Source organism: Alosa pseudoharengus, unplaced genomic scaffold, assembly GCF_046254945.1.
Source record: "Alosa pseudoharengus isolate Yale_2024_CS ecotype anadromous, Long Island Sound unplaced genomic scaffold, YU_APseudo_1.1 YU_APseudo_1.1_scf_5, whole genome shotgun sequence".
NCBI classification, from domain to species: domain Eukaryota; kingdom Metazoa; phylum Chordata; class Actinopteri; order Clupeiformes; family Clupeidae; genus Alosa; species Alosa pseudoharengus.
The window spans coordinates 37,822,271-37,846,635 of NW_027468837.1; the positions used below are offsets into that span (position 1 = coordinate 37,822,271).

At 41.3% G+C, this 24,365-nt stretch overlaps 1 protein-coding gene across 2 annotated transcripts; it reads left to right on the forward strand.

Annotated features, from left to right (window-relative positions):
• The first annotated feature begins 116 nt into the window (after positions 1–116).
• On the forward strand, positions 117–24,321 carry slc6a14 (solute carrier family 6 member 14). 2 transcript variants are annotated; one of them, XM_076269035.1, is made up of 14 exons: positions 117–230; positions 1,235–1,412; positions 8,560–8,691; positions 9,648–9,806; positions 11,007–11,133; positions 11,634–11,766; positions 13,719–13,859; positions 14,419–14,647; positions 20,105–20,230; positions 20,321–20,439; positions 21,188–21,287; positions 21,697–21,806; positions 22,383–22,550; positions 23,169–24,318. In XM_076269035.1, exons 1-14 carry the CDS (start codon positions 165–167, stop codon positions 23,325–23,327), a joined length of 1,947 nt encoding a protein of 648 aa, XP_076125150.1. In that variant the 5' UTR covers positions 117–164; the 3' UTR covers positions 23,328–24,318. The 2 variants fall into 2 exon arrangements, with proteins under 2 accessions (XP_076125150.1, XP_076125151.1); XM_076269036.1 differs by lacking the exons at positions 117–230; positions 1,235–1,412; positions 8,560–8,691; positions 9,648–9,806 and adding an exon at positions 9,818–10,507 and having other exon boundaries at positions 23,169–24,321.
• Positions 24,322–24,365: the final 44 nt, after the last annotated feature.

Genomic DNA, 24,365 nt, shown 5'->3' on the forward strand with positions numbered 1-24,365 from the left:
AAACATTCTACCTGCATATGACGACGAGGCGTCACCGGGCGTGGTTAGAAGAGGGGAGGGGGTTCGGGGGATAAGGATGGAAGAACTCGCACTGCCATGTTGTCAGTCTGCCGCAGGTACGCTATTTGTCAGGTGTCCAACGCTTTACCGGCAGCATCGTGACAATGAGGAAGTACTGGTGGAGCAGTTTGACGGGTTTGGTGTTTTGGAACCCAAAAGCCAGCGATCAGGTAAAGAAACATTACAATGTGATGAATATCGATTAGGTGAAACAAAATCACGCATATGCTGGTTACCGCATTGGCAAGAAACCAGATAAGGTAAGGTAGGCCAGGACTATCTGGGGCTTTTAATAACTGTTACACCTGCCCAAACAAATGCAGCCAACGGATATTAATTTGCAATCTGTCCGGTCTATTTAGCAGCGCTTAGGCTACTTTTTACATGTTTATTGACATGGTTATTTTTGTCATGATTATTTGACAGCACTGTAACCACATCTCTTTTAGTATTTTGCCTGGCCTGGCCTATATGTACATATATACATATGTCGATGCTTATTTGATTGATTTTACAATGTGCGCGGTGAAGTCCACATAACATAGGCTACAATAGCATAACGTCGAAAAGCCTACATCAAACACAATAATAATCGCAATAATAATTAGCTATCATCAACTAGAGATGTTCACAAGTAATTTTTTGGAATCTCAAGTCTTTTGTCACGAGTCAAAGTCAAGTGTCAAGGCTGGCCATCTGATATGTCCCTAACACTGTATTGTTAAATCTTATGAATTCAAAGCAAGTCCTGTAGCTACTATCCATATGGTACAGTATCAAAAATCAGTTGTAGGATAATTGTATGCGGTCTACTGCAATGCAATCTGAAGAAACACATTAACAACTCTGTTTCAATAGGCGTTTTACTGCAACGTTTTTTCCTGAAATAAAATGTGGGCAGCCAAGAGTATACTAACAGCAATAATATTAATAATAATCAATAATAATACTAACGTATCAACAATGAAAATAATACAATTCATAAATGTTCTCATCTTTACAAAAAACATAAACATAATAACCATGGCTCAACCATGAGAATTGGTTCAGTGCAAGGTGAACAGGTGAGTCTTTAAACATTTCTTGAAAGTCCCAAACCATCACAAGAATGTACTGTATAACATTTGGTAACTCATCTCAGAGGCTGAGTGACCACTGTGTTCTGTCCTATCAGGAGGTCATCCAGGATTACGGGACGCAGAAGACGGACTCACATGTGGGCAGTGGGGATGAGAATGCGGAGCGGGGCAACTGGAGCAACAAGAGGGAATACATGCTGTCCATGGTGGGCTACGCCGTGGGGCTGGGCAATGTTTGGAGGTTCCCCTACCTCACCTACAAACACGGCGGCGGTGAGTGAGTGAAGGAGTGAATTAATGAGTGAGTGAAGGAGTGAATTAATGAGTGAGTGAAGGAGTGAATTAATGAGTGAGTGAGTGAATAAATGAGTGAGTTAATGAATGAGTGAGTTAATGAATGACTGAGTGAATTAATGAATAAATGAGTGAGTGAATTAATGAATGAGTGAGTGAGTGAATAAATGAGTGAGTGAAGGAGTGAATTAATGAATGAGTCTGTCTGTCTGTTTGTCTGTCTGTCTGTCTTATCTCCGTCATCCCCAGTGCTCTCTACACATGCGGTGATGGATAACCTAAACCTTATTGTTTCCCCATCTTTATGTTCCGTCATGATGTCACAGTTCTCACAGTTCTCACATGTGGCCCCATCAGTTCAACTGGACTGAAATCAGTCAGTTTTCCCACCAAAGTCAAGTTTATTTATGAAGCACTTAAACAACAATAATAACAACAGTTGACCAAAGTGCTATACAATCCAAATATCAGTAAAGGCAACAGTAAGAGCGCACAGGAGCAGGTCAAAGGTCACTTAGAGTCGTTAACAACGGACGATGTCTCAAGGCACCTTATGGACTCCTCTGCCTGGTCCCTCTAAAGTAGGCACACAATGCCCAGTACTCTACCAGTGCAGCATAGGGGGGATTTCACAGCTACTGTACATGCGGTCTGCATAGCACTATACATGCGGTCTGCATAGCACTCTACATGCTGTCTGCATAGCACTCTACATGCTGTCTGCATAGCACTCTACATGCTGTCTGCATAGCACTCTACATGCTGTCTGCATAGCACTCTACATGCTGTCTGCATAGCACTCTATACACGCTGTCTGCATAGCACTCTATACATGCTGTCTGCATAGCACTATATGCTGCCTGCATGGCACTATGATGTCTTCATGGCACTCTGTACTGTACATGCTGTCTGCATAGCACTCTGACTATAGGAGTCGACTATGTACAACCTTCTATCTGTACATGCTGTCTGCATAGCACTCTGACTATAGGAGTTGACTATGTACAACCTTCTATCTGTACATGCTGTGTGCAGGGCACTCTGACTATAGGAGTTGACTATGTACAACCTTCTATCCGTACATGCTGTGTGCAGGGCACTCTGACTAGCTGACAATGTACCACATTCTATCTTTGCATCATATACAGTGTAACAGAGGCGGAGACAGAGCATGCTGTCTATATAGTCCTCATGCATGACACTGCTGTCTAGGCAGAGCATGCTGTCTATATAGTCCTCATGCATGACACTGCTGTCTAGACAGAGCATGCTGTCTATATAGTCCTCATGCATGACACTGCTGCCGAGGCAGAGCATGCTGTCTATATAGTCCTCATGCATGACACTGCTGTCTAGGCAGACCGTTCTGACTCTGTGTGGTTGATGGTTAACCTATAATTTCGCCATATTGGCCATATGTTGTGGCGTGGTCACCACAGAGTCCCCAGCTGCTGCGTCAAACAAATGCTCCCAGCAACAGTACAGTATATTGACCCACCATATCACCACCGCACTGAAATGTAGGTCAGCTGCAAGTGATGTCCGCTGATGCTATGTTTACCTACTGTATGTGTCTAATGTCCACTGATGCTATGTTTACCTACTGTATGTGTCCAAGACTGGGGTTAAGTATAAGTATATATACATATATAAGTATATATACTCTTATGATCCCGTGAGGGGAAATTTGGTCTCTGCATTTATCCCAATCCGTGAATTAGTTAGTTCATCAAGTTGTGTAACGGAGCTTGTGACTGGCTGGCCATGGGGGCCTTGCGGTACTCAGCATTTGAGCTTATGCAGTTCGCGTCCACAACTGTCGCTCTCAACGATGAGACTCTCCATCTCTGCCGGGCAGCGAAGATTTCCCGCAGAAAACGGTACATTCATCGAGGCTCAGGTCGCTCCCGTACACAGAGGGCTCCCGAGGGTAGCGCTGGTAAGCCTATCCCTACAGTGGAGAATCTACAACGACCTCCTGGATCGTCTCTGCATGGTGCCTGCACACGGCGATTGCTGTCTCCACAGTGCAGCGGTGTTCCTCATATGGTGACGGGTTCTCTGGTGCCATCCACCACAACAGAGGAGCATCAAAGCTGCATCCTTCCACTGACTACTCCGGCTGACATCTCGGGCAACGGATCACGTGACTCGGACTTGCCATTTGACCGTATGCCTATTGAATCTGCATCTGCATCTACATTAATTACCACCCCCTTACAGTTTCCCATCACTTCTGATGACACTTCTAACCTTAATTTTAACCCATTAATCTTTAAGAACAGAAACGGTCTTGGGTTAATTCACTTGAACATCAGAAGCTTACTTCAGAAATTAGATTATATAAATGTGTTAGTCTTACAGACAGCTCCTGATATACTTGTTTTGAGTGAAACTTGGCTTAAAAGTAGTGTCAATGACTATGATATAGCTTTGCATGGTTATAACTTGCATAGAGTGGATAGAATTGGAAGAGGAGGAGGGATAGTAATTTATGTTAAGTCTAATTTCTCTGTAACAATTTTAAATGCCATCACCATCCAAAATAATTTAGAATTTCTTGCACTGAAGATTTACTTGGGACTTATCTCTGTTGTTGTGGTTGGGATTTACAGACCCCCCTCTGCTGATTTAAGTTCTATAGATTCTCTAGTTTCTCAGTACTCCAATTCTGAGTTGATCGTTTTGGGCGATTTGAATGTAAACTGGCTAAATAATTCATCCAATTATCTCAAGGAAGTTAGTAGTGGTCTACATTTATCTCAGCTAATAACAGAACCCACAAGGCCAAATTTAAAAGATCATTCTAGGTCTTCCCTAATTGATCTAATCTTTTCCAATAGGACTGACAAAATTGTAGCCTGTGGTGTCTTTGAGCTAGGTATTAGTGACCATTGCCCTGTTGCATGCATAAAAATACAAAGATAATCAAGAGCAAATCTCACACCGTTACAAAGAGAAACCTAAAACATTTTAGTGAACAAGATTTTTTATCTGATCTTTTTCATAGCAACTTACATTATACCTCTGAAATCACAGATGTTGAATTGGCACTGGATTTCTTCACAAAAACCTTCCTTTCAGTAATTGATAAGCATGCACCTTTCAAAAAATTCAGAGTAAAAGATAAAGTAGCTCCCTGGTTTTCACCTGAATTATCAGCTTTATTTAAGGAAAGAAACAGAGCTTGGTCACTAGCTAGAAAAACTGGAAACCCATCAGACTGGTTAGTTTTTAAACAATTTAGAAATAAATGCACATCATCTGTGCGGAAAGCTAAATCTAACTATTACTTTCTGAACAAAATGAGATTACCCTTGCTTTCAATAAACATTTTGTTGAAGCTGGGCATTTATTTGATAAAGAGTTTAAAGGGACTCCTCAGACAATTGACAATTGTGAGCAGTACACAAACCATGTTTCTAAGTTTACTTTTCAACCTTTCTCTCAAAATGAAGTGTTTGAGGCATTACACACTATTGACACTAGGAGTGCTACTGGAGAAGATCATTTAGATCCTTTTTTCCTTAAATTATCTGCTCCTATCATCACAAAGCATATAACACATATATTTAATCTTTCCATTGTGATGAGCATATTTCCCAGTGCATGGAAACTAGCACATGTGACACCTTTGCACAAAGGGGGTGATAGAGATGATTTAAATAATTACCGTCCAACCTCCAAATTACCCTGTTTATCAAAGATTTTTGAATCATTGGTTAATAACCAACTCAAGTCATTTCTTTCATGCCATGACATATTAAATCCACAACAATCTGGTTTTAGAACTAACCACAGCACTATCACAGCTACCACATTAGTTACTAATAACATCATATCTGCCTTAGACATTAAAAAGCATTGTGCTGCCCTTTTTGTTGATCTGTCAAAAGCATTTGATCAGTGTTGGGAAAGTTCATTTTCTACGTGAACTAGTTCAAAGTTCAGTTCACAAATTTTAAAATGAACTAGTTCAGTTCATAGTTCATAATTCAAAATTTTGAACTAAGTTCACACTTTCCAAAAATGAACTAGTTCATAGTTCTTTTTTTTTTTTTCATATGTTGCTGCGAGCTATTATTTTTCAAAATTATTGCCACAGTCCATATAGAATGCAGTTAATTTGGGTTGAGGATCTGTCTTGACAGTCTTTTGATTTTGTATTGGCTTGCACATACCTTGAAAGGCTAGCCAGGTGCTTCAGTTCAATGTGCCGTTTCAGGTTTGCTGTGGATGTGACTGAAGTGCGGGCAAAGTTTGCACAGAAATGTACGATTTTTCCCATCCTCACCGACCTTGTCATAAAACTTGTTTAAATGATCATACGACGCCTCCTTGCTGCTTTGTCGTCTACATCAGCCTTTCTCAAACTTCTTTGACCTGAGGCCCAGTCAAGGCATACTTTGGGGTCATAGGGCCCACCTACATGAACCCACCCCCTCCTCCCACCCCCCATCAAATTATAATGATATCACAATTATTATTATTTTTATACTATATTGCTATACATGCACTTCAAAACAGTCAATGTTTAAAGTGCTAAGATTGTTCACAAAAGTTTGTGAAAACATGCACATCAGAGTACTGCTTTACTACTGTAAAATATAATTAGGCCTGCAATGTTTTTGCATTGTTGGATGATGCTTGCATGAGAAATACTTCTCAAAACAAAAGCAATTATATGGGTGCCGTTGTTTTGGGATCTTTCCCTCATGCAAGCATCATACACTGATAGAATATTTATATGCTATTTAAATACATTTCATTTGAATGCCTGATTGTAAGGATTCAGGAAACACAACCAGCTTTTGTGAATGGTAAATGGCGGATCAGATCATGCGTAAATCACTGATCTGGAGATCTTTAGCTATCTTTAACTAAGACTAATTAATAGCTTTTGGCTGACTTTAATACTTAATGCTAGACAGTGTTTTATATAGTCTGTGCTCTGTTTTTATGGAAGTTGCGTAAATCCACGTCGTTCTATTAAATGTCGTTTCATAATTAAATAGCCTTCCAATAGGTTGAGCTTAGCTTTGCTACCAACGTGCACACGCATGCATTGAATAAACGCTCATACCACGACTTAATTCTATGCCTCTATGTTTGATGACACCAAATTAACAAGTATTTCCTACTAATTGCAGAAACGTTTGTTTTCTTTTTCTGTCCGCGGTTCCTTGATCAATTGCGCAGCAAATTATCAGACGATGCCCCGGGAATAATTTCACTCTGCAGACCAGCATTGTCCACGTTGCGGACCGCGGCCCATAGTTTGAGAAATGGTGACCTGCATGCTGCCATATTAAGGCCTTTTTACGGTGTGTTTTAGCCGGGTTTTCATGTGGAAGGCTGTGTAGAAATCTGGCACCCTATTGAACGAAGTTAAACTGAAAGAGCGTGCCGTTCACAGACACCAGAATGAACGAGTTCACAGTAACGTTCATCAGGCAGTAATGCAGGACGTTCAGTTCAAGTTCGGTCAAAATATGAACGAGTTCATGAACTTTCGTTCAATGAACGCGTTCAGGCACAACACTGCATTTGATACAGTTGATCATCCCTTACTGTTACAAAGATTACATGATATTGGTTTGGATGATAAGGCATGTAAATGGTTTTGTAATTATTTGTCCCAGAGGTTTCAGTGTGTTAAGTCAGGAAATGTTAAGTCTGAGTTTTTGCCAATCACAAAGGGTGTTCCACAAGGGTCTATTTTGGGCCCAGTTCTCTTCACCATCTACATCAATGACATTGTCTCTTCTCTAAATGGCTGTCAAGTCCACCTTTATGCTGATGACATTATTTTGTATTGCATCGCTGACTCTGTTCAACTTGCAATTGATAATCTCCAGCTTTAATTTAATGTTCTTCAAGAAGCTCTCATTAATCTTAAATTATTTCTAAATGAGAAGAAAACCAAATTTATGTTATTTAGTAGAGCAAGGAACACTGAGGTTAATGGCATGCAAATAACCACTGTAACTGGTTCAAGGATTGATAGAGTCTCTGAATACAAATATCTTGGTATCTGGCTGGATGAAAAATTCACATTTACCTACCATATAGCCATCCTAGCAAAAACACTGAGAAAAAAAATAGGTTTCTTCTACAGAAACAAAGCCAGCCTCCCTATGGAAAGTAGGAAACAAGTTGTTGAAGCAGTTTTCATGTCAGTTTTAGACTATGGTGATGTGATATATAAAAATGCTACTGCTTGTTCACTTAAAGCCCTGGACTCAGTCTACCATTCTGCCCTGAGATTCATTACTGGTGATGGCTATAGCACTCATCATTGTGTCCTTTATGGTAAGGTGGGTTGGTCATCTTTGACAGAGAGGAGACAAAATCATTGGCATCTGTTTATTTACAAAGGTATTGTTGGGAAATTACCAGGTTATATTTCAGACATGCTTGTGTTGAATTCTGGTCCCTATCAGACCAGATCAAATGACTGTTTGATGCTCAAGGTTCCTCGTATCCACTCTGAGTTGGGAAAGTCGGCCTTTTGTTATAGTGCCCCTACTTCCTGGAATGATCTTCAGTGTAATATAAAAATGAACTCTATACTTTCCTATGATCAATTCAGATCTGTAATCACAAACCTTCCTATGTCAATTTGTACCTGCTTTAAGTAAATGTCTTTATTATTATAATTATTTTTTTTATTATTAAGATGTTATGTATTTTTCCCCTCCCAACTCTATAATGTATATCTTATTATTTATTTATTTTACTTTGTTTTATTTTATTTATAGGCCTAGACCTATACCTATACTTTTTTTCTCTCTCTCTCTTTTTACATTTTGTTACTTCATTGTTTCTGTTATCTCGGCTTCATTGAAAATGAGGGCTTCCCTCAATGACCCTCCGAGAATAAATAAAGGTTGAATTAATGAATGAATGATGACATTCATTTTTTGTGCATTTTTTCTCATGTACATTCTTCAGCCAAAAATAGCAAATGCTCAAATTTCATTCACATTCATGCATTGTTTACTCGTTATGTGTGCATTGTTTACTCGTTATGTATGCATTGTTTACTCGTTATGTATGCATTGTTTACTCGTTATGTATGCATTGTTTACTTGTTATGTATGCATTGTTTACTTGTTATGTATAGGTGCTTTCCTTATTCCGTACACCATCATGCTGGCGGTGGCTGGAATTCCTCTATTCTTTCTGGAGAGCTCGCTGGGCCAGTTTGCCAGCCAGGGGCCCATCAACGTGTGGCGAGCTGTGCCGATACTACAAGGTGAGACGCCCAGGAGTCTTAGTTGGCCCTCAGGGTCGCCTGTTGTGTCTTGACCTCTCAGGCAAACACTAGGGGAGAAGGGTCACCTTTGGCCATCAAGGTCTTGTTTGTTGTCTCTGGGCTAAAATGAAAAGTTAAGAAATGCCTTTTCTGAAAGCACTCCTCACGACCAGACTATAGTGTTGTGTTTGTGGCCATCCATTGCAGTAGCCGAGGGCTGATGGTTCACTGTTGTTGTGTCCATTTTGTAGAAATGTGTCATTTTTTTTTTGAGGTTTGACAACGACCTTGTGTTGAAAAGCACAATTTACTCTATTTAAACCTTGACTATGGTCATCCTCGTAAAGACTAATGTCACTTTATGAGATTGTTACAAGTCTGGTGAACTACCTTTTTACTATGGTTTTAGTGCACCATGTTTACTGTAACACTGAACAAACATGTTAAGAAGTGAACCATCTACAGCATCCAACATCCAATTCTGGCTAATAGTAATAATAAGTAACCTAGTAATAATAAAAATAATAGTAATGAACCTATGTGGTCAAAATTACTGGTGTGAGACTGCAGCTTTATTCACGACGCCGGGAGCATGTTACACACATGAAATGTCAAAGTAACAAGCCCACACATCTGTGGGTGAAGCCAACTCTTATACCCTTACCCCACACCCATGGAAAATCACAAGTTGTCACCCTCCAGTAATCACTTAACCATCTGGTATTTTAACAGAGATAAGAAATGTTTACGACCCCCTATCCTGAGGGTTACCCACAGTTCGGTGACACAGGGGTTAATCTAACTAAACATTCCAACATAGGAGTTTTAGAAAACACAAGGGTCAGAGTAAGGAGATGACAATTAGATTTCACTACATGTATATAAGGTATACTAAACATTCAATGAGAAAAATAAAAATGATCCCACACCTATTTCAACTCTTGATCATCCTGCAGGTGTTGGAATCACAATGGTGATTGTGAGTACGTTGGTGTCCATCTACTATAATGTCATCATCGCGTACAGCCTCTTCTACCTGTTTGCATCCTTCCAGTACCCCCTTCCTTGGAGCTGTGCTTCCTGGTACGGAGAGAACTGCACAGTGTCTCCGAGAGGTTTGTCCCACCGATCACCCTAAAACAGGATTAATGACAAGAATCGCATTTCAATACAGTGTAACAGGAAAGCCTTAGCAGCTTGAATTTAGATAAGTCACCACTTAACAATTGCTGAAAGAAAAAGTGTTTACATATTCACATTACTTCAAACATTTGCCAGTGTGAATGTCATTGTCTCAAACTCAAAGTCAATAATGTTGCACAAAAGAGCTAAATGTGTTACATATTAAGCGTTTGCTGAACTGTTGTCATTTAACACCATTGGGAAAAACACCCGAGAAACCGGTTGTTCTAGTTTTCACCTAGACTAAACATACCTTGAGGGTTTCCTTGTGCATGGCTGACTGGTGCTGAGAACTGCTTGAGTGGCCCCTACTGCATATTCAATGCATCGTGTTGTGCTTGATTTTCTTTCTTTAATAATAATAAATAATAATAATACATTTGATTTATAATGCATTTTTCATCATATATCTCAAAGTGCTACAGGTTAAAAACAAAAAAATATGAGCAGTTTAAAGAAGAAGAAAAAGAAAAGAAAAGGGGACCAAAAGTTTTGCTAAAAAGAAATGTCTTAAGACCTTTTTTAAAACAGTCAGTGGATTGTGGTGCCCTCAAGATTTCAGGGAGGGCATTCCACAGACGTGGGGCAGCAGCACAGAAGGCCCGATCTCCCATGGTCCCGAGTCTGGTTCTGGGTATGTGGAGGTGTGTGTGTGTGTGTGTGTGTGTGTGTGTGTGAAGGCCCTATCTCCCATGGTCCCGAGTCTGGTTCTGGGTATGTGGAGGAGGTTTGAGTGAGTGGAGCGGAGGGAGCGTGTTGTGTTTTGTGGGTTGATAATTTCTTTGAGGTGGGGGGGGGCATGTCCATGGATGCATTGGTGAGTGAGGAGGGAAACCTTGTACTCAATCCTGGTGGAGACGGGAAGCCAGTGGAGTGAGTGGAGAATGGGGGTAATGTGCACGTTTCTGCACTCTTGTCAGGATCCTAGCTGTGGAGTTTTGGATGTACTGAAGCCTCTGCAGACTCTTGCTAGGGATCCAAATGAGAAGTGTGTTACAGTAGTCCAGTTCTTTGTGTACTCAACAGAAAGAAAGAAAGACAAAATACTTTTTTTTGTTCATGTAAACAGCACTTTCAGCTAAACTTCTGTTTGTGTAATAAAATAATGTATTCTTTTTTATTATTATCAACAGTTTGCAATGAGAGTGTAAGCATCAACATGAGCCTGGCGCTGATGAACTCCAGTCTGGGATATGAGAACTGCTCCGAGTCCAGTGCCCCAAGTGGTCCTGCTACGAGCCCCAGTGAACAGTACTGGGAGTAAGTAGAGTCTGATATATTTAGTCATATTTATGAACTGCTATTGATTGATTGATTGATTGATTGATTGAATTGATATCACCACCACATAAAAAAGCAACCAAAGACAGAAGCAGAACAATAACATGGCTGTGAACAGCTATGTTATGCATAGTTCCACATTCTAGGTAATGGTAACATGAAATGGCATGTTTATATTTATGCTCTAATTCATTTTGATCCATTTCTTAGGTTTACAGTGTTCATAAAGATTCACCGGATCTTTAACTATGTAATCAGTGGTGTATTTGAAACCTGTGTCAAACCTTTTTCATCTCTGTCTGTGAATGAGAATTTTTTTTTTTCCTTAAACACATTTTAAACCTAATCTCCTTAAATCCCTTCAGTGTTTGTACTAATGTGGTTCTCTTTTCTGTTCTAAGTGAGCAGGTTCTGTAGAACCTAATCTCCTTAAATCCCTTCAGTGTTTGTACTAATGTGGTTCTCTTTTGTGTTCTAAGTGAGCGGGTTCTGTGGCGGACTCCCTCGATGGACGAGACGGGTCCGGTGGTCTGGCACTTGGCCTTGTGTCTGCTCCTGGGGTGGCTCCTGGTGGGCGCGGCCCTGTTCAAAGGCATCAAGTCCTCGGGGAAGGTGTGTGTGTCGGTGTGTGTGTGTGTGTCGGTGTGTGTGTGTTTGTGTGTGTCGGTGTGTGTGTGTGTGTGTGTGTGTGTGTGTGTGTGTGTGTGTGTGTGTGTGTGTGTGTGTGTGTGTGTGTGTGTGTGTGTGTGTGTGTGTGTGTGTGTGTGTGTGTGTGTGTGTGTGTGTGTGTGTGTGTGTGTGTGTGTGTGTGTGTGTGTGTCCAAGCTTACCAAGCGCTTTCAGATATACCTGTAAGAGCGGAGGTTCTGCCGATGTTAAACGGTGGGGCCGTATATCTGAACGACATAACCGGTCATGTGGAAGTCCGAATTCACCCGGTGTTTATACTACTCCCCCCCCTAGTATTTCCTCCGGACATTATGTAAATGTGCTGTGTCTGAATGAAGCGTAGAACATGCGGTTAAGATCACACCTAGTGAGAGGGCGTGTTGGTGACGTTTCTTTCGTACTTCCATTTGTTTAGATCTGACTTAAATGCCAGTGTTATGCTGGAGTGGCATAATGCTGTCCAGAAAATCTCCGACCTGGAAAGATGCAGACATCACGGAGCTACTGTCCATGAGGGCATACAACATTTTGATAGAACACATGAAGGGAACGGCAAGAGACGTTGTAGCCTACAACTGCATGGCAAGGCCAAACAAATTCAAAAGACTGAATCACCATAAGCAGAAGGCGCTGAAAAGGCAGTAGCCTACAGCGACGTCATTGACGACAATAACAGGAGTATTTAATAAATTGTTAGCCAACACAGTTTTCTGTTCATTGATACCTCGCTGAGCTCGCTGATATTTGTTGAGCATATATGCCTAGAGAAAATGAAAACGAAGAAAAGCCAACTTTGTTACAAGCTCCTTACGTAAAAGCAATAGACACATGGGGAGAGGATGCTTTTGGAAAAAATAAACCATGAAAAAACGAACAACTTCACTAATATGTTAGTATTTTGTTTATTGCTTAAAAACGTTGTATGATGGCCTTGCAGTCTTGAGTTAGCCTACTACTGAATTGGCTGGTAGCCTACCATAACGTTTCTGCATGCTTTCTCTCCAACGCAAACCAGATGTGGGGTTCTATAGCCAAGTAATTCTGGTAGGCTACATAACGTTGAAAACAGATAAATGTGTTTATTCGAAGCACACATACAAATACTGTTTGCTTACTTGACTAGCCAACTTCAAGTAATAGCCTACGCACAATAGATTTGTCTTCTTTAGCCTACATAATGCATAGGCTACAGGTTGTAAACAAAAAGCAGCTGTGACAGGCAGCGGCCGCATATATTCTGCGTCATATCTCGCATCTTGTGAACTCTACAAGCCCCCACCCCTCACTCGACCAACCACACGGAGATTCTGTAATGTGCGTGTATGTCGTTCACACATACGTCCGTATAAGGTCAGTATTAGGTCCGCAGGTTAGCATCATATCTGAATCTTCCGAAAGGTAGGACCTCCGTTTGACAAACCTCCGCATGTACTCCGGAGGTTATATCTGAAAGCGCATGTGTGTGTGTGAACGTTTGTGTGTTTAGTTCAATAACAGTCCTTTGATTTCTTTATGTTAAAATAAATTCATATTTTTTTTGGCTTAGGCCTTATTGTTATATGGTTTAATGATTAAGATCATTAAACACTGTTATAATACAGATAATTTTTGAATGATTCGAGGCACGATATGTGTTTGGAACAAGGATGTGGCCTTATCCAAACAGCCCTTTCTGACACTGAGGCGGCCACTTGTCATATCCAGCACAATGCGGCCATTCTGACTCAAGTCTTTGTAATTTGCAGTTTGATTGGCATGGCAGTGTACATGTTGCCGCACCAAATGAAGCTCCATAAGCTCTGTAATGAAGATCTATAAGCTCCATAAGCTCTGTAATGAATCTCACCCTTTACTGTGTACTCTATGATGGTGCATTTACCCGTCTCGGCCTGTAGGTGGTGTACTTCACAGCCACCTTTCCCTACGTGGTGCTGCTGATTCTGCTCATCCAAGGGGCCATCCAGGAAGGTGCCAGAGATGGCATCGAGTACTACATTGGCACCAAGTCCAACCTCACCAAGCTGGCAGAGGCTGAGGTAGAATGTGTTACCCATCTCACAGCTCAACTTGAGACTCCATTGGGCCTAGTCACTCTTAAAGGTCTTCATTTAAATGAAGTGTATAGTGTCTGGAGTCTAAAGACTAAGGCTAAATAACATTTTGCAACCTGGAAAAATCTGTTTGCTAATTCAACACCACGAGCAAAACCCTAAGCACATTGGTGGGTCTGCTCAATGCTCCCACACACCACCATGATAACTTTAGTTCAGACACTCCTAGTTTGCTGGTATCGGTATGCCACACACACACACACGCATGCACGCACGCACGCACGCACACTCACACTGTGCCTGTTTGTAATTTAAATCAACAAATGTGACTCACTTACTCACTCACTCTGAGCAGGTTCACACTGTGCCTGTTTGTAATTTAAATCAACAAATGTGATGCACTAAGAGTCTGTTGTTGTTGTTGTACTAAGAGTCTGTTGTTGTTGATGCACTAAGAGACTGTTGTTGTTGTTGTTGTTGATGCACTAAGAGACTGTTGTTGTTGTTGATTTACTAATAATCTGTTGTGGCCCTCCTCTGTCAGGTGTGGAAAGATGCTGCATCACAGATCTTTTTCTCACTGTCCATCGCCTGGGGAGGTGTCATGGCCCTGTCCTCCTACAACCGCTTCCATAACAACTGTTTCCAGGACGCGGTCATCGTGTGCGTGGTCAACTGTGCCACAAGCATCTTCGCAGGCTTTGCTATCTTCTCCATCCTCGGCCACATGGCCTTCGTCTACAAGAAGTCTGTGGCCGAGGTCGCCAGTGCAGGTGAGATGAAACACTCCAGACTCCAGCGATTACTGTGATGAAGATGTTTGTCTGTTTTTTTTATTTTTTTTTTTAGATTGTATTATGTATACAACATGTACACATACAGACTATGGGCTATATCTTCCGTCCCGGCGCAATTGACTTTGTATACTCGCGCGTTTGCCTTTTTCTATTTTGCAGTCAGCGCATATTGGAATTTTCCCTCCACAGGTACATGCCTGTAAATTAGGGAATTCGATTGCGCCCACGGGGGCGGTTCAGCGAAAAGACGGGGCGTGTTCCGGCGCAAACGTTCACTGTTGATATTTTGCAGTTTCAGAAAACAATTCCGCCACAGACCAGGAACTCCCTGGTCTAAAGTCTGTGGCGAAAATGCAGATGCTATTTTAAGGGCGCATGCATGACCACAGGCCTGCATGAATGAATGCGTTGCACACCAATCTACAGACACCCCCGTGCACAGACGGAAACATTCAAAGCCTTGATAATATTTGTCCATTTCCCGGTTTAGTTCGTGCATTGGTGACCTAAATATTTAGTAGCCTATAAAGTACAACATCTACATGCAATATCTTTACAACAACGCCTAATTACGACCTATTAATCTGGACAACTTTATAGGCTACAGCCCTATAAAGGCTAAAGTTACTTTTAGTTTTGTTCCAATTTACCGTTGTGTAAGGTTTTAAGCACTATAATTTTGCCTACCTTGTTGTAGCCCATCTGAAATAACTCCAAGCTTTGCTATGTTCCCTCCATCCTTTCGTTATTTTCAAAAACGTTTTATATCCATGATGGCCTTGAAGTCTTGAGTTAGTGAATTAGCTTAAATCAGCTTTTCATGTGCTGTTAACCAGCAACAGATAGTACAAGAAAGCAGCAAGTATGGTTACAATTTCTGTACAATTTCTGTAGTTGCTGCATCCATTCATTGTCATTCTCTCTCCTGCTCAAATAAATGCTGTGCGTGAATTAAGTTGATGATAATGTGTTTACAAACTCTGCTTTACAGAAAATATTGTAAATAGTCTACTGTCACGCAGTTAATGGGATACTGTGCAGAGTTGAAAGTTAGGTCAACTTAAACGAAGCCCTTGCTTGGCCGCCTGTGCTGCGCAACGCACACTTAGCTCCTCTCATCTATACAATGTAGTTCCCATTTCTGTAAACGATACATAATTTCAAAGAAAAATATTACCACTCGAGGGAAATCAGTGTGGTGTCCATGTGAAAAAATAGGCATAAATCTAGCATACACATTTTCACGAATCACTGATGTGTTGATGACATAAATTAGGACGTGATGTTGAACTGCATGCCATGCCATTTAACCCAAATGCCCCAGCGGCAGCACGGGAGAGAAGAGATTAACTGACGGAAGATATGCATTGTCTATAGAGAGGTAATGTTAGATTACATTGTACATTGCAAATATATCACCATGCATTCATAACCATAATCGGAAAGTATGTCTTTGTGACAATTCTGTATTACATTTTGTCAAGATGAAAAATCAATAGCTAACTGTTTATAGCGCTGTAAACGCTCCTGGCTGCGCCTGGCAAATATGCCACCATAATAGCAATCAGCTATGGAACAAGCCTGTTGTTAAAGGGATTGTGAGATGACGCTCTGATTGGTTTATTGCACGTTACGCCCAAACCACACCCATGATTAATGTAGCTACTTCAGACCACCCCATTTTAGATTTGCGTCGGGCGCAACAGTCAATATCCCGCCGGTAAAATAGCATCAGCGCCCAAGATCCGCCCACAAAGTCACTTGCGTTTTGCGCAAAGACACTTCCGTTTCAGACCATTAAAATAGGGCCCTATAACTGTTATTCTGTGTCAGCCTCAAACAGAAGTGAGCTGTGCGTGTGCCTGTGTGTGTCACCCTCAAACATAGTGCTTAGTGAACACGTTATCAAAATTAACACGCACACATTTTGTTTGAGCAGGAGACAGAATACGCACACAGGCACGTAACTAGGCTACTTGTTGTTGTTTTTTACGGCTATCTATATATGGTTATCAGCACACAATGTTGAGCTAATTCACTAATTCAATACTCATCATGAATTTCACAAGTTTAAACAACGAAACAGAAAGTATGGAGGCAGCAAAGCTAGAGGAGTTAATCCAGATGGGCAAGAACAAGGTAGGCAATTGGTGTGCTTGTCAGAATGTTAGACTGCATTACAGCTGTACAGCTAAAGCCAGACGTCAAGAACAAAACAAGGTAACTTTAGCCTGTATAGTGCTGTATCAAGTTGAAGTGTCAACCCGGTCGGTCAAATGCCTGAAAGATGAGTTTATCTATAGATCTACCTGCCAGAGACGGTGAGGGGGTTCAAGAGCACCCCCTGTCCCTGAATTTTCTAAATTTTCTCTCATTTGCGATGCTACTTCACAAGCCATCCCAAGCGTATTTCCCGCCGCATTTTCCTGGCTTCAGGTATGCTTTGAGTATTTATTGAGGATTTTTCACACTGAAGTCTCAACCTGGTAGGTCAAATACCTGGCAGATGAGGTTCAACTAAACTAAACCTATACAGACATCACACATCACATGAACGAGAATCTAAGCTTTACAATGATATTAGCGGCAAATTGCTGTGATAAATGGTTTGCGAGAAAATTAGCATTGAAATTACATGCAATTTAATCATATTTGCATTTTGCACACAGTGCACACCCATTACTCTCGGTTAAATATCTCACTAACCCTTCACACAACACATGGCAAACCCAATATCACAATAAACAGCAAACCATACCGAATACAAGGATATAAAGCATGCCTCTGTGCAATAAGTGGTTCCTGAGTAATCCGGTTAGATTACTCAGGAACCACTTATTTCTACATAGTCTCATTGGGGAGAAATTATAATGTATTCTAATGTAAACTATTTGGCAGTACATACATTTGTGTAAATTGTTCAGCCATAGATTATCCCACTATCATGGTTCTTATATTGCCAGGTTCCAGCCAATCCCACTTACACACATACATGAATATATTTCTATTGGCATGCTTTCTAGTAACATTAATGCAAAAATATGACGAAAATCAAATAATGAGACACACAGGAGCATGTAGGCTATAGGCTATGGCCATTACAATGAACAATATCTTATCTTTAATGATAGCTGAATAACACAGGTGACCACTTCTGCATAATGGAGTGCTTTTGCCTGAAGAAGACCTAGCAGGGTCGAAACGTGGCCTGTTGTGCATTAAATATATGGGAGTCAAAAGCAGTGTTGTGGACATTATATTTTTTCATTTGTGCTGAAATGTACACTCATTTTTGACCATTTCAAAACTGTGAAGCATATATGTTTTGTGGTTGTGAACTTATTGCAATATCACCATAACTATTCCACCTGTGTGTGCATGGTTATAATTCTGAAGTGCAAAATAGGCTACAGCACAAATATGTCCATAAAAATAAGCAAGTCTGACCTCTGAATTTATTTTGAAAGTGTACCCGATTGATGCATTAAAAAGTTAAAATATACAAATATTTTCTTAAATTCTTACAAAACACCCTTAGGACAACACAGCATCAGATGAACACAGGTTCAAGCCTAGTCCTAGTAGTAGATCCGTTTGATACCAGTGTTAATTTAACTCTGGGACCCTGGTCCCTACACCTGAGAACCACTAATGTACTTTTTTTTTTATGCTTTAGCCTATGGTAATAATGCTGAATGAGCCAAACAAAAATGTCCTACTGTATGTAGCCTACGCAGCAAAATTTTGGTTGGCCCCACCAAATCTCACTCCAAGGTTTTTTGAAAAGTTGCCAGCCCTGTGTGTGTCAGCCTCAAACAGAAGTGTGTGTGTGTGTGTGTGTGTGTGTGTTTCGTCCTCAAACAGAAGTGTGTTTGTGTGTGTGTGTGTGTGTGTGTCGGCCTCAAACAGAAGTGAGCTATGTGTGTGTGTGTGTGTGTGTGTGTCAGCCTCAAACAGAAGTGTATGTGTGTGTGTGTGTGTGTGTGTGTGTGTGTGTGTGTGTGTGTGTGTGTGTGTGAGCTTCAAACAGAAGTGAGGTGTGTGTGTGTGTGTGTGTAGGCTCAAACAGAAGTGAGTTGGATGCCGCTCTAAAGTTTCTTTTAAAGTTATTTTAGATGCAGGTGCATCAAGAATTGTTGGTTTTCTGTAGAATGGGATGTTGAAAAAAATAGATTATATCTTACAACGGCCATCAAACTGATGTAAAAAATACACAATCAAATGACTTCTTTGGATGTTTGTTAACTGTGTAACTTGATAAATATTTGTAATTTAACTGAAAGAACAATTCTTTTCTGGCTGTTTGAGAATATTCTCTGACCTGCTGGTTTGTGTGTGGCGTGTCTTGCCAGTCAGTGACAATAGAGCAGGATTTGTGCTAAAAACACATCTCGAGAGTGTTACAGGAAACCCTCAGGACCTTGGATTAATCTCCACCTAAAGGAGAATTCTGGCAAGGTCTCTGAATACTGTCGACACAACATAAAAACTAAAACAATCGGTTGTACCAAGCTCAAGTCACTGCAGCCAACTGCTAGAGCTGCCAGGCTACAGTGCTACACTTTGGGGGCATGTTCATGAGCAGCTACAGTGCTATACTCTGGGGGCATGTTCATGAGCAGCTACAGTGCTATACTCTGGGGGCATGTCCATGAGCAGCTACAGTGCTATACTCTGGGGGCATGTCCATGAGCAGCTACAGTGCTACACTCTGGGGGCATGTTCATGAGCAGTACAGTGCTATACTCTGGGGGCATGTTCATGAGCAGCTGCAGTGCTATACTATGGGGGCATGTTCATGAGCAGCTACATTGCTATACTCTGGGGGCATGTTCATGAGCAGTACAGTGGTTGTTAAAGGCACAGTCCATGATTGTCATCCAGTGGTTGTTAAAGGCACTGTCGACTGAATGTGTGTGTGCGCTGAAATAATAGCAGGTGTCATACAGTAGCTCTTTGTGTGGGAAATGGACACGGCCCTCGGGTCGAGCCATAAAGACTTCCAGCCGATGGACATATTGCGTAAGGAGAATGGAACGAAAGGGTGTAATGTGACTGGAGGCTGACTGTACTTTTAACCATTCCAATTAATTTTCGTGTGTGTGTGTGTGTGTCTTGTCTCTGTATGTGTGTTCGTGTGTGTGTGTGTGTGTGTGTGTGTCTTGTCTCTGTATGTGTGTGCGTGTGTGTGTGTGTGTCTTGTCTCTGTATGTGTGTGTGTGTGTGTGTCTTGTCTCTGTGTGTGTGTGTGTGTGTATATGTGTGTGTGTGTATATGTGTGTGTGTGTGTGTGTGTGTGTAACAGGATTTGGGCTGGCCTTCATAGCGTACCCTGATGCCCTGTGTGTGTGTGTGTGTAACAGGATTTGGGCTGGCCTTCATAGCGTACCCTGATGCCCTGTGTGTGTGTGTGTGTGTGTGTGTGTGTAACAGGATTTGGGCTGGCCTTCATAGCGTATCCTGATGCCCTGTCCCAGCTGCCCGTGTCTCCTCTCTGGTCCATCCTCTTCTTCTTCATGTTACTCACCCTCGGCCTGGACTCCCAGTTCGCTGGCATCGGTATGACACACACACACACACACACAAAGAATATTAAAGCTAAAGGAATATGTTTAAAGTGAGTATTGTGTGTGTGTGTGTCTGTTTCAGAGGTCATCTCGACATGTCTCTCGGATGCCTGTCCTGCGTACTTTAAGTCCAAGAGGAGCCATGTGACTGTTGGCGTTTGTGTTGTCCTCTTCCTGCTCGGACTGCCCTGCGTTACGGGGGTGTGTGTGTGTGTGTGTGTGTGTGTGTGTGTGCTCTGTTGTATGCCATTAAGGCGATGATGATGCAATGTTGCAGGGCAATCACATAATTAGTTTTATGTGTTCCTGTGCTTGGATAATCACGATCATTTGCCTACTAATCAATGATCATTCATGTGGTTGAAATCACTATCATTTGCCTTCTGATCATTCCTGTGGTTGGATGATCACAAACGTTTACCTACTGATCATTCAAGTTCTCAAGAAAAGAATGTTGCCAAATGTCAATGTGCCCGAACAACAATACCCAGGAACATTGGCCAGTAATATTGCTAAAAAAAGGTGTGTGTATGTGCACTCAGGAACATTGGCCAGTAATATTGCTAAAAAAAGGTGTGTGTGTGTACTCGGGAACATTGGCCAGTAACATTGCTAACAAAGTTGTGTGCATGTGTATCATCAGCTTTAGAATACATCCAAAAATTGTCATCTTTGATGGGCACAACAAATCATGCTAATTCTACCATTGTTTGTTTTAATGGTTTGTTTTAATTGTTTTAATCTCACTCTTCTAATCTATTCTAAAATGTTTCTAAAACCTTTAGAAAGCTGTTGTAACACAAATACACAGTCAGAACACTTTCAACAGTGTCCTGTTCAGAAATGTTAATCTGATGTCTCTTTGTTCAGAAACCTTTGTCTATGGTCTCTTGTTCAGAAATTTTAGTCTGTGGTCTCCTGTTCATACATGTTTGTCTATGGTCTCCAGGCAGGAATATACTGGGTCACCCTGATTGACCACTTCTGTGCTGGATGGGTCCTCCTGTTTGCTGGACTGCTGGAATTAATTGGCCTATCTTATATCTACGGTAAACATATTCCTCTCTCTGTAGCAACAAGACTAATAGACTAAGGAGTAAAGCTTAGTCCCCCAGCAACGATTTTGGCTGAACCAGTCAATCAAAAAATAGATAAAAACACACATCATGAAAATATATGTATTCTTGTTTTTGTTTGTATACTTACAATATTTCATATTGTCATTGTTGATTAATTTGTTGTCCTAAAATGTAAAGCATACTGAATAACTACCATGTATGATAATGTGCAATATAAATAAATTCAAATTTGAACATGAATAAAATCTAAACATGCACTCAGAGCACAGTACACACACCTGGTGGCAATGTCACAGTTTTCACCGGCATCAACAGTTGTTCAGATGCTTAAATCCAATCCCGCAAAACGTCCTGAATTTGATCCTATTTTGATGTGCAGGACTGAATCGCTTCATCAAGGACATTGAGATGATGATTGGCATGAAGAGCGCCACCTTCTGGCTGTGGTGGAGGGCCTGCTGGTTCTTCATCTCCCCCGTGGTAATCCTGGTAAGTCATGTTGTGGGTTTGTTTCCTGGCTGATATAGGCCACACTCTTCCTGTTACCCACATGCCCGACGAAGATCCAGGGTGACTATGTTTTTTAAAGTAATAAAGTTTATATTTTTTGAGCAATTGCAGTGTACAGACCACACTTCTTCCACTGTCTGACACTATTGTCTGGCACCTGCGGAAAACTTTTCTTTGGATATGCGCACCCGCTCTCCAAATTGTTTCCTGGCTGCCCTTGAGCACTTTACTCTGAGTTGCTGCGGGGAGACTGGCCCTTCTAATCATTGAAGTAATTGTAAGCTGCTTTGGATAAAGGTGTCAACCAAATAAATAAGTAAGAATAAGTTAGTTGACATTAGACTTTTACATAAGAAGACTTTCTTAGCAAATAAGTTCTTATTACACACACACACACACACACACACACACATAACCTCTGCTCTACATTGCATGTAGTCATTTAGCTGGCACTTTTATCCAAAGGAACAATCAAGGTATAGTGTGTTATGTTTTTATGCTCAGGTGATCTCCACACACACACACACACACTCACACACTCTGCCCTGTGCCCAGGTGATCCTGGTCTGGTCTCTGTACACATTTACGCCCCCCACCTACGGCGATGTGGAGTACCCAGGGTGGGCTGTGTCTCTGGGCTGGTGCATCACGGCCTTCTGCCTCATTTGGATCCCCATCGTGGCTGCGTGGAAAGTAGCCAGCGCATCCGGCAGCCTCTGGCAGGTGATGACTCGAGAAAAGCTTCCCCAATGTGTGTGTGTGTGTGTGTGTGTGTGTGGAAATTAGCCGGCAGCCCCGGGCAGGTGAGGGCACGGATGGAGGCGGGATGGGAGAAGCCTCCCAAATGTTTTAAGTGAACCTTACTGTACCTCACTTGTGGGGTATATCATCACCAGTCATCAACCATCTGTGTGCTTGGCCCTCCTCTCATCCATCTCACCTGAAGTCCCATCCTCGACTGCCCTATTACTGTCCCCCTATCTGGATTCCTGGCCCGTACAGCCTAGCGACCCATCACCTGCCTATGACAACTCTGCCCGGATTCCTGACCCATGGGCCTTCTTTCTTTCTTTCTTTCTTTCTTTCTTTCTTTTCTTTTTTTCTTTCTTTTCTTTTTTTTCTCTGATTGCCTACATTCTGTAAAGTGCCATGATACATGTGTACTGTTTTGGTGCTCTATAAGCACAATACATTGAAATTGAATGTAGGGAACATGTATGGAACAACTAAAATGAATGAATTTCAAAATTGATTGGAAATCATATATGATAGTCAAATATGAAAAGCTCACTGCTGTCTGTGTGTGTGTGTGTGTGTGTGTGTGTGTTTGCTCTGCTCTAGCGTGTGAAGACAGCGTGCAGACCCACAGAGGAGTGGGGCCCTTTCCTGGACCACCACCGGGGGGCGCACTACAGCGACGAGCAGCGCCAGCGGAGGACCAAGCACGTCGAGCTCCACTCCGACCTCTTCATCATCTCCAACAACAACACCCGCTTGTGATCGCCACCGCTGAAGCCAAAGGCTGTTTTAAATCATAACTTTTCATAAATGTTCTTAAATGTTTTTAATTATTTACATTTGTTTCATTTTCATCTTTTTGTTTGTTTACAAGTGTTTTTTCTTGAAGTAAGCAGGGAAGGTGACATTTCCTGTTCAAGCTTGTGGAGAAACCTCGTTAAGAGGTCATGAAGGATAAGGGAGAGCTGCAGAACAAATCAAATGGTTTTAATTAACACTGATGTTTTATAGGACTAGTTCATGATTTCCATGAAATGATTAGTAGTCTGAGTGTCTGTGTTTTATATCTTTGAACTGTTGTGTGGCTCTGTCCCCATTGTGAGCTGTGTGTTGTGTACACAGATCTTTTTAGTGTTTTAATTGTTTTGACAGAATGTTCTGTGCTATCTTTAATTGTGCAGTTTTACTGCACTGTTTACAAAAAGTTGATTAAAATGCTAATTGTAATTTGCCATAAATCGCGTCATTTAAATATTTTTTTATGCAATATGACTTTCTGTTGTTGTGTGGTCATTTTAATACTTCAGATTGTTATGTAACCCAAAAGCAGAATAACTAGTAACAATGCTGAGATACATATCTGATACATATAGATTCATACAAAATTGTCTAGAGCAGACCTGGGCAACATTCGGCCTATGGCCCAGACCCGGCCTGAAACAAGGTTTTCTGCAAACCTTAATGTTGCCTACTGCTATTAACTTCAGTCCAACAGAGGCCGCCATCTATAATTGAAATGAATGAAGTTAATGGCAGTAGGCAACGTTAGGGTTTATAGATGGCGCCCTCTGTTGGATTGAAGACGAATACACATTCTCCACAAGCTTCAAATAGCAGGCTTTATATAGCTCAATGACAAATCTAAATATGGCAGAGAAAGGCAGACCTCATTTTGTGTGTGGAATACAGGCAACTAGTATTTTTTGACCAGTGTCTGTTCAAATGTAACATGTTTAATATGCCACAAAAGATTGCTGTCTTGAAATATGAGGCCTACATATTAATAGACATTTGGATACG

Coding starts and splice junctions, on each gene's coding strand:
- slc6a14 (XM_076269035.1), top strand. CDS start 165: ATGAGGAAGTACTGGTGGAGCAGTTTGACGGGTTTGGTGTTTTGGAAC. Junction 1,413..8,559: donor CACCTACAAACACGGCGGCG/GTGAGTGAGTGA, acceptor TGTTATGTATAG/GTGCTTTCCTTATTCCGTAC. Junction 20,231..20,320: donor CTCCCAGTTCGCTGGCATCG/GTATGACACACA, acceptor TGTCTGTTTCAG/AGGTCATCTCGACATGTCTC.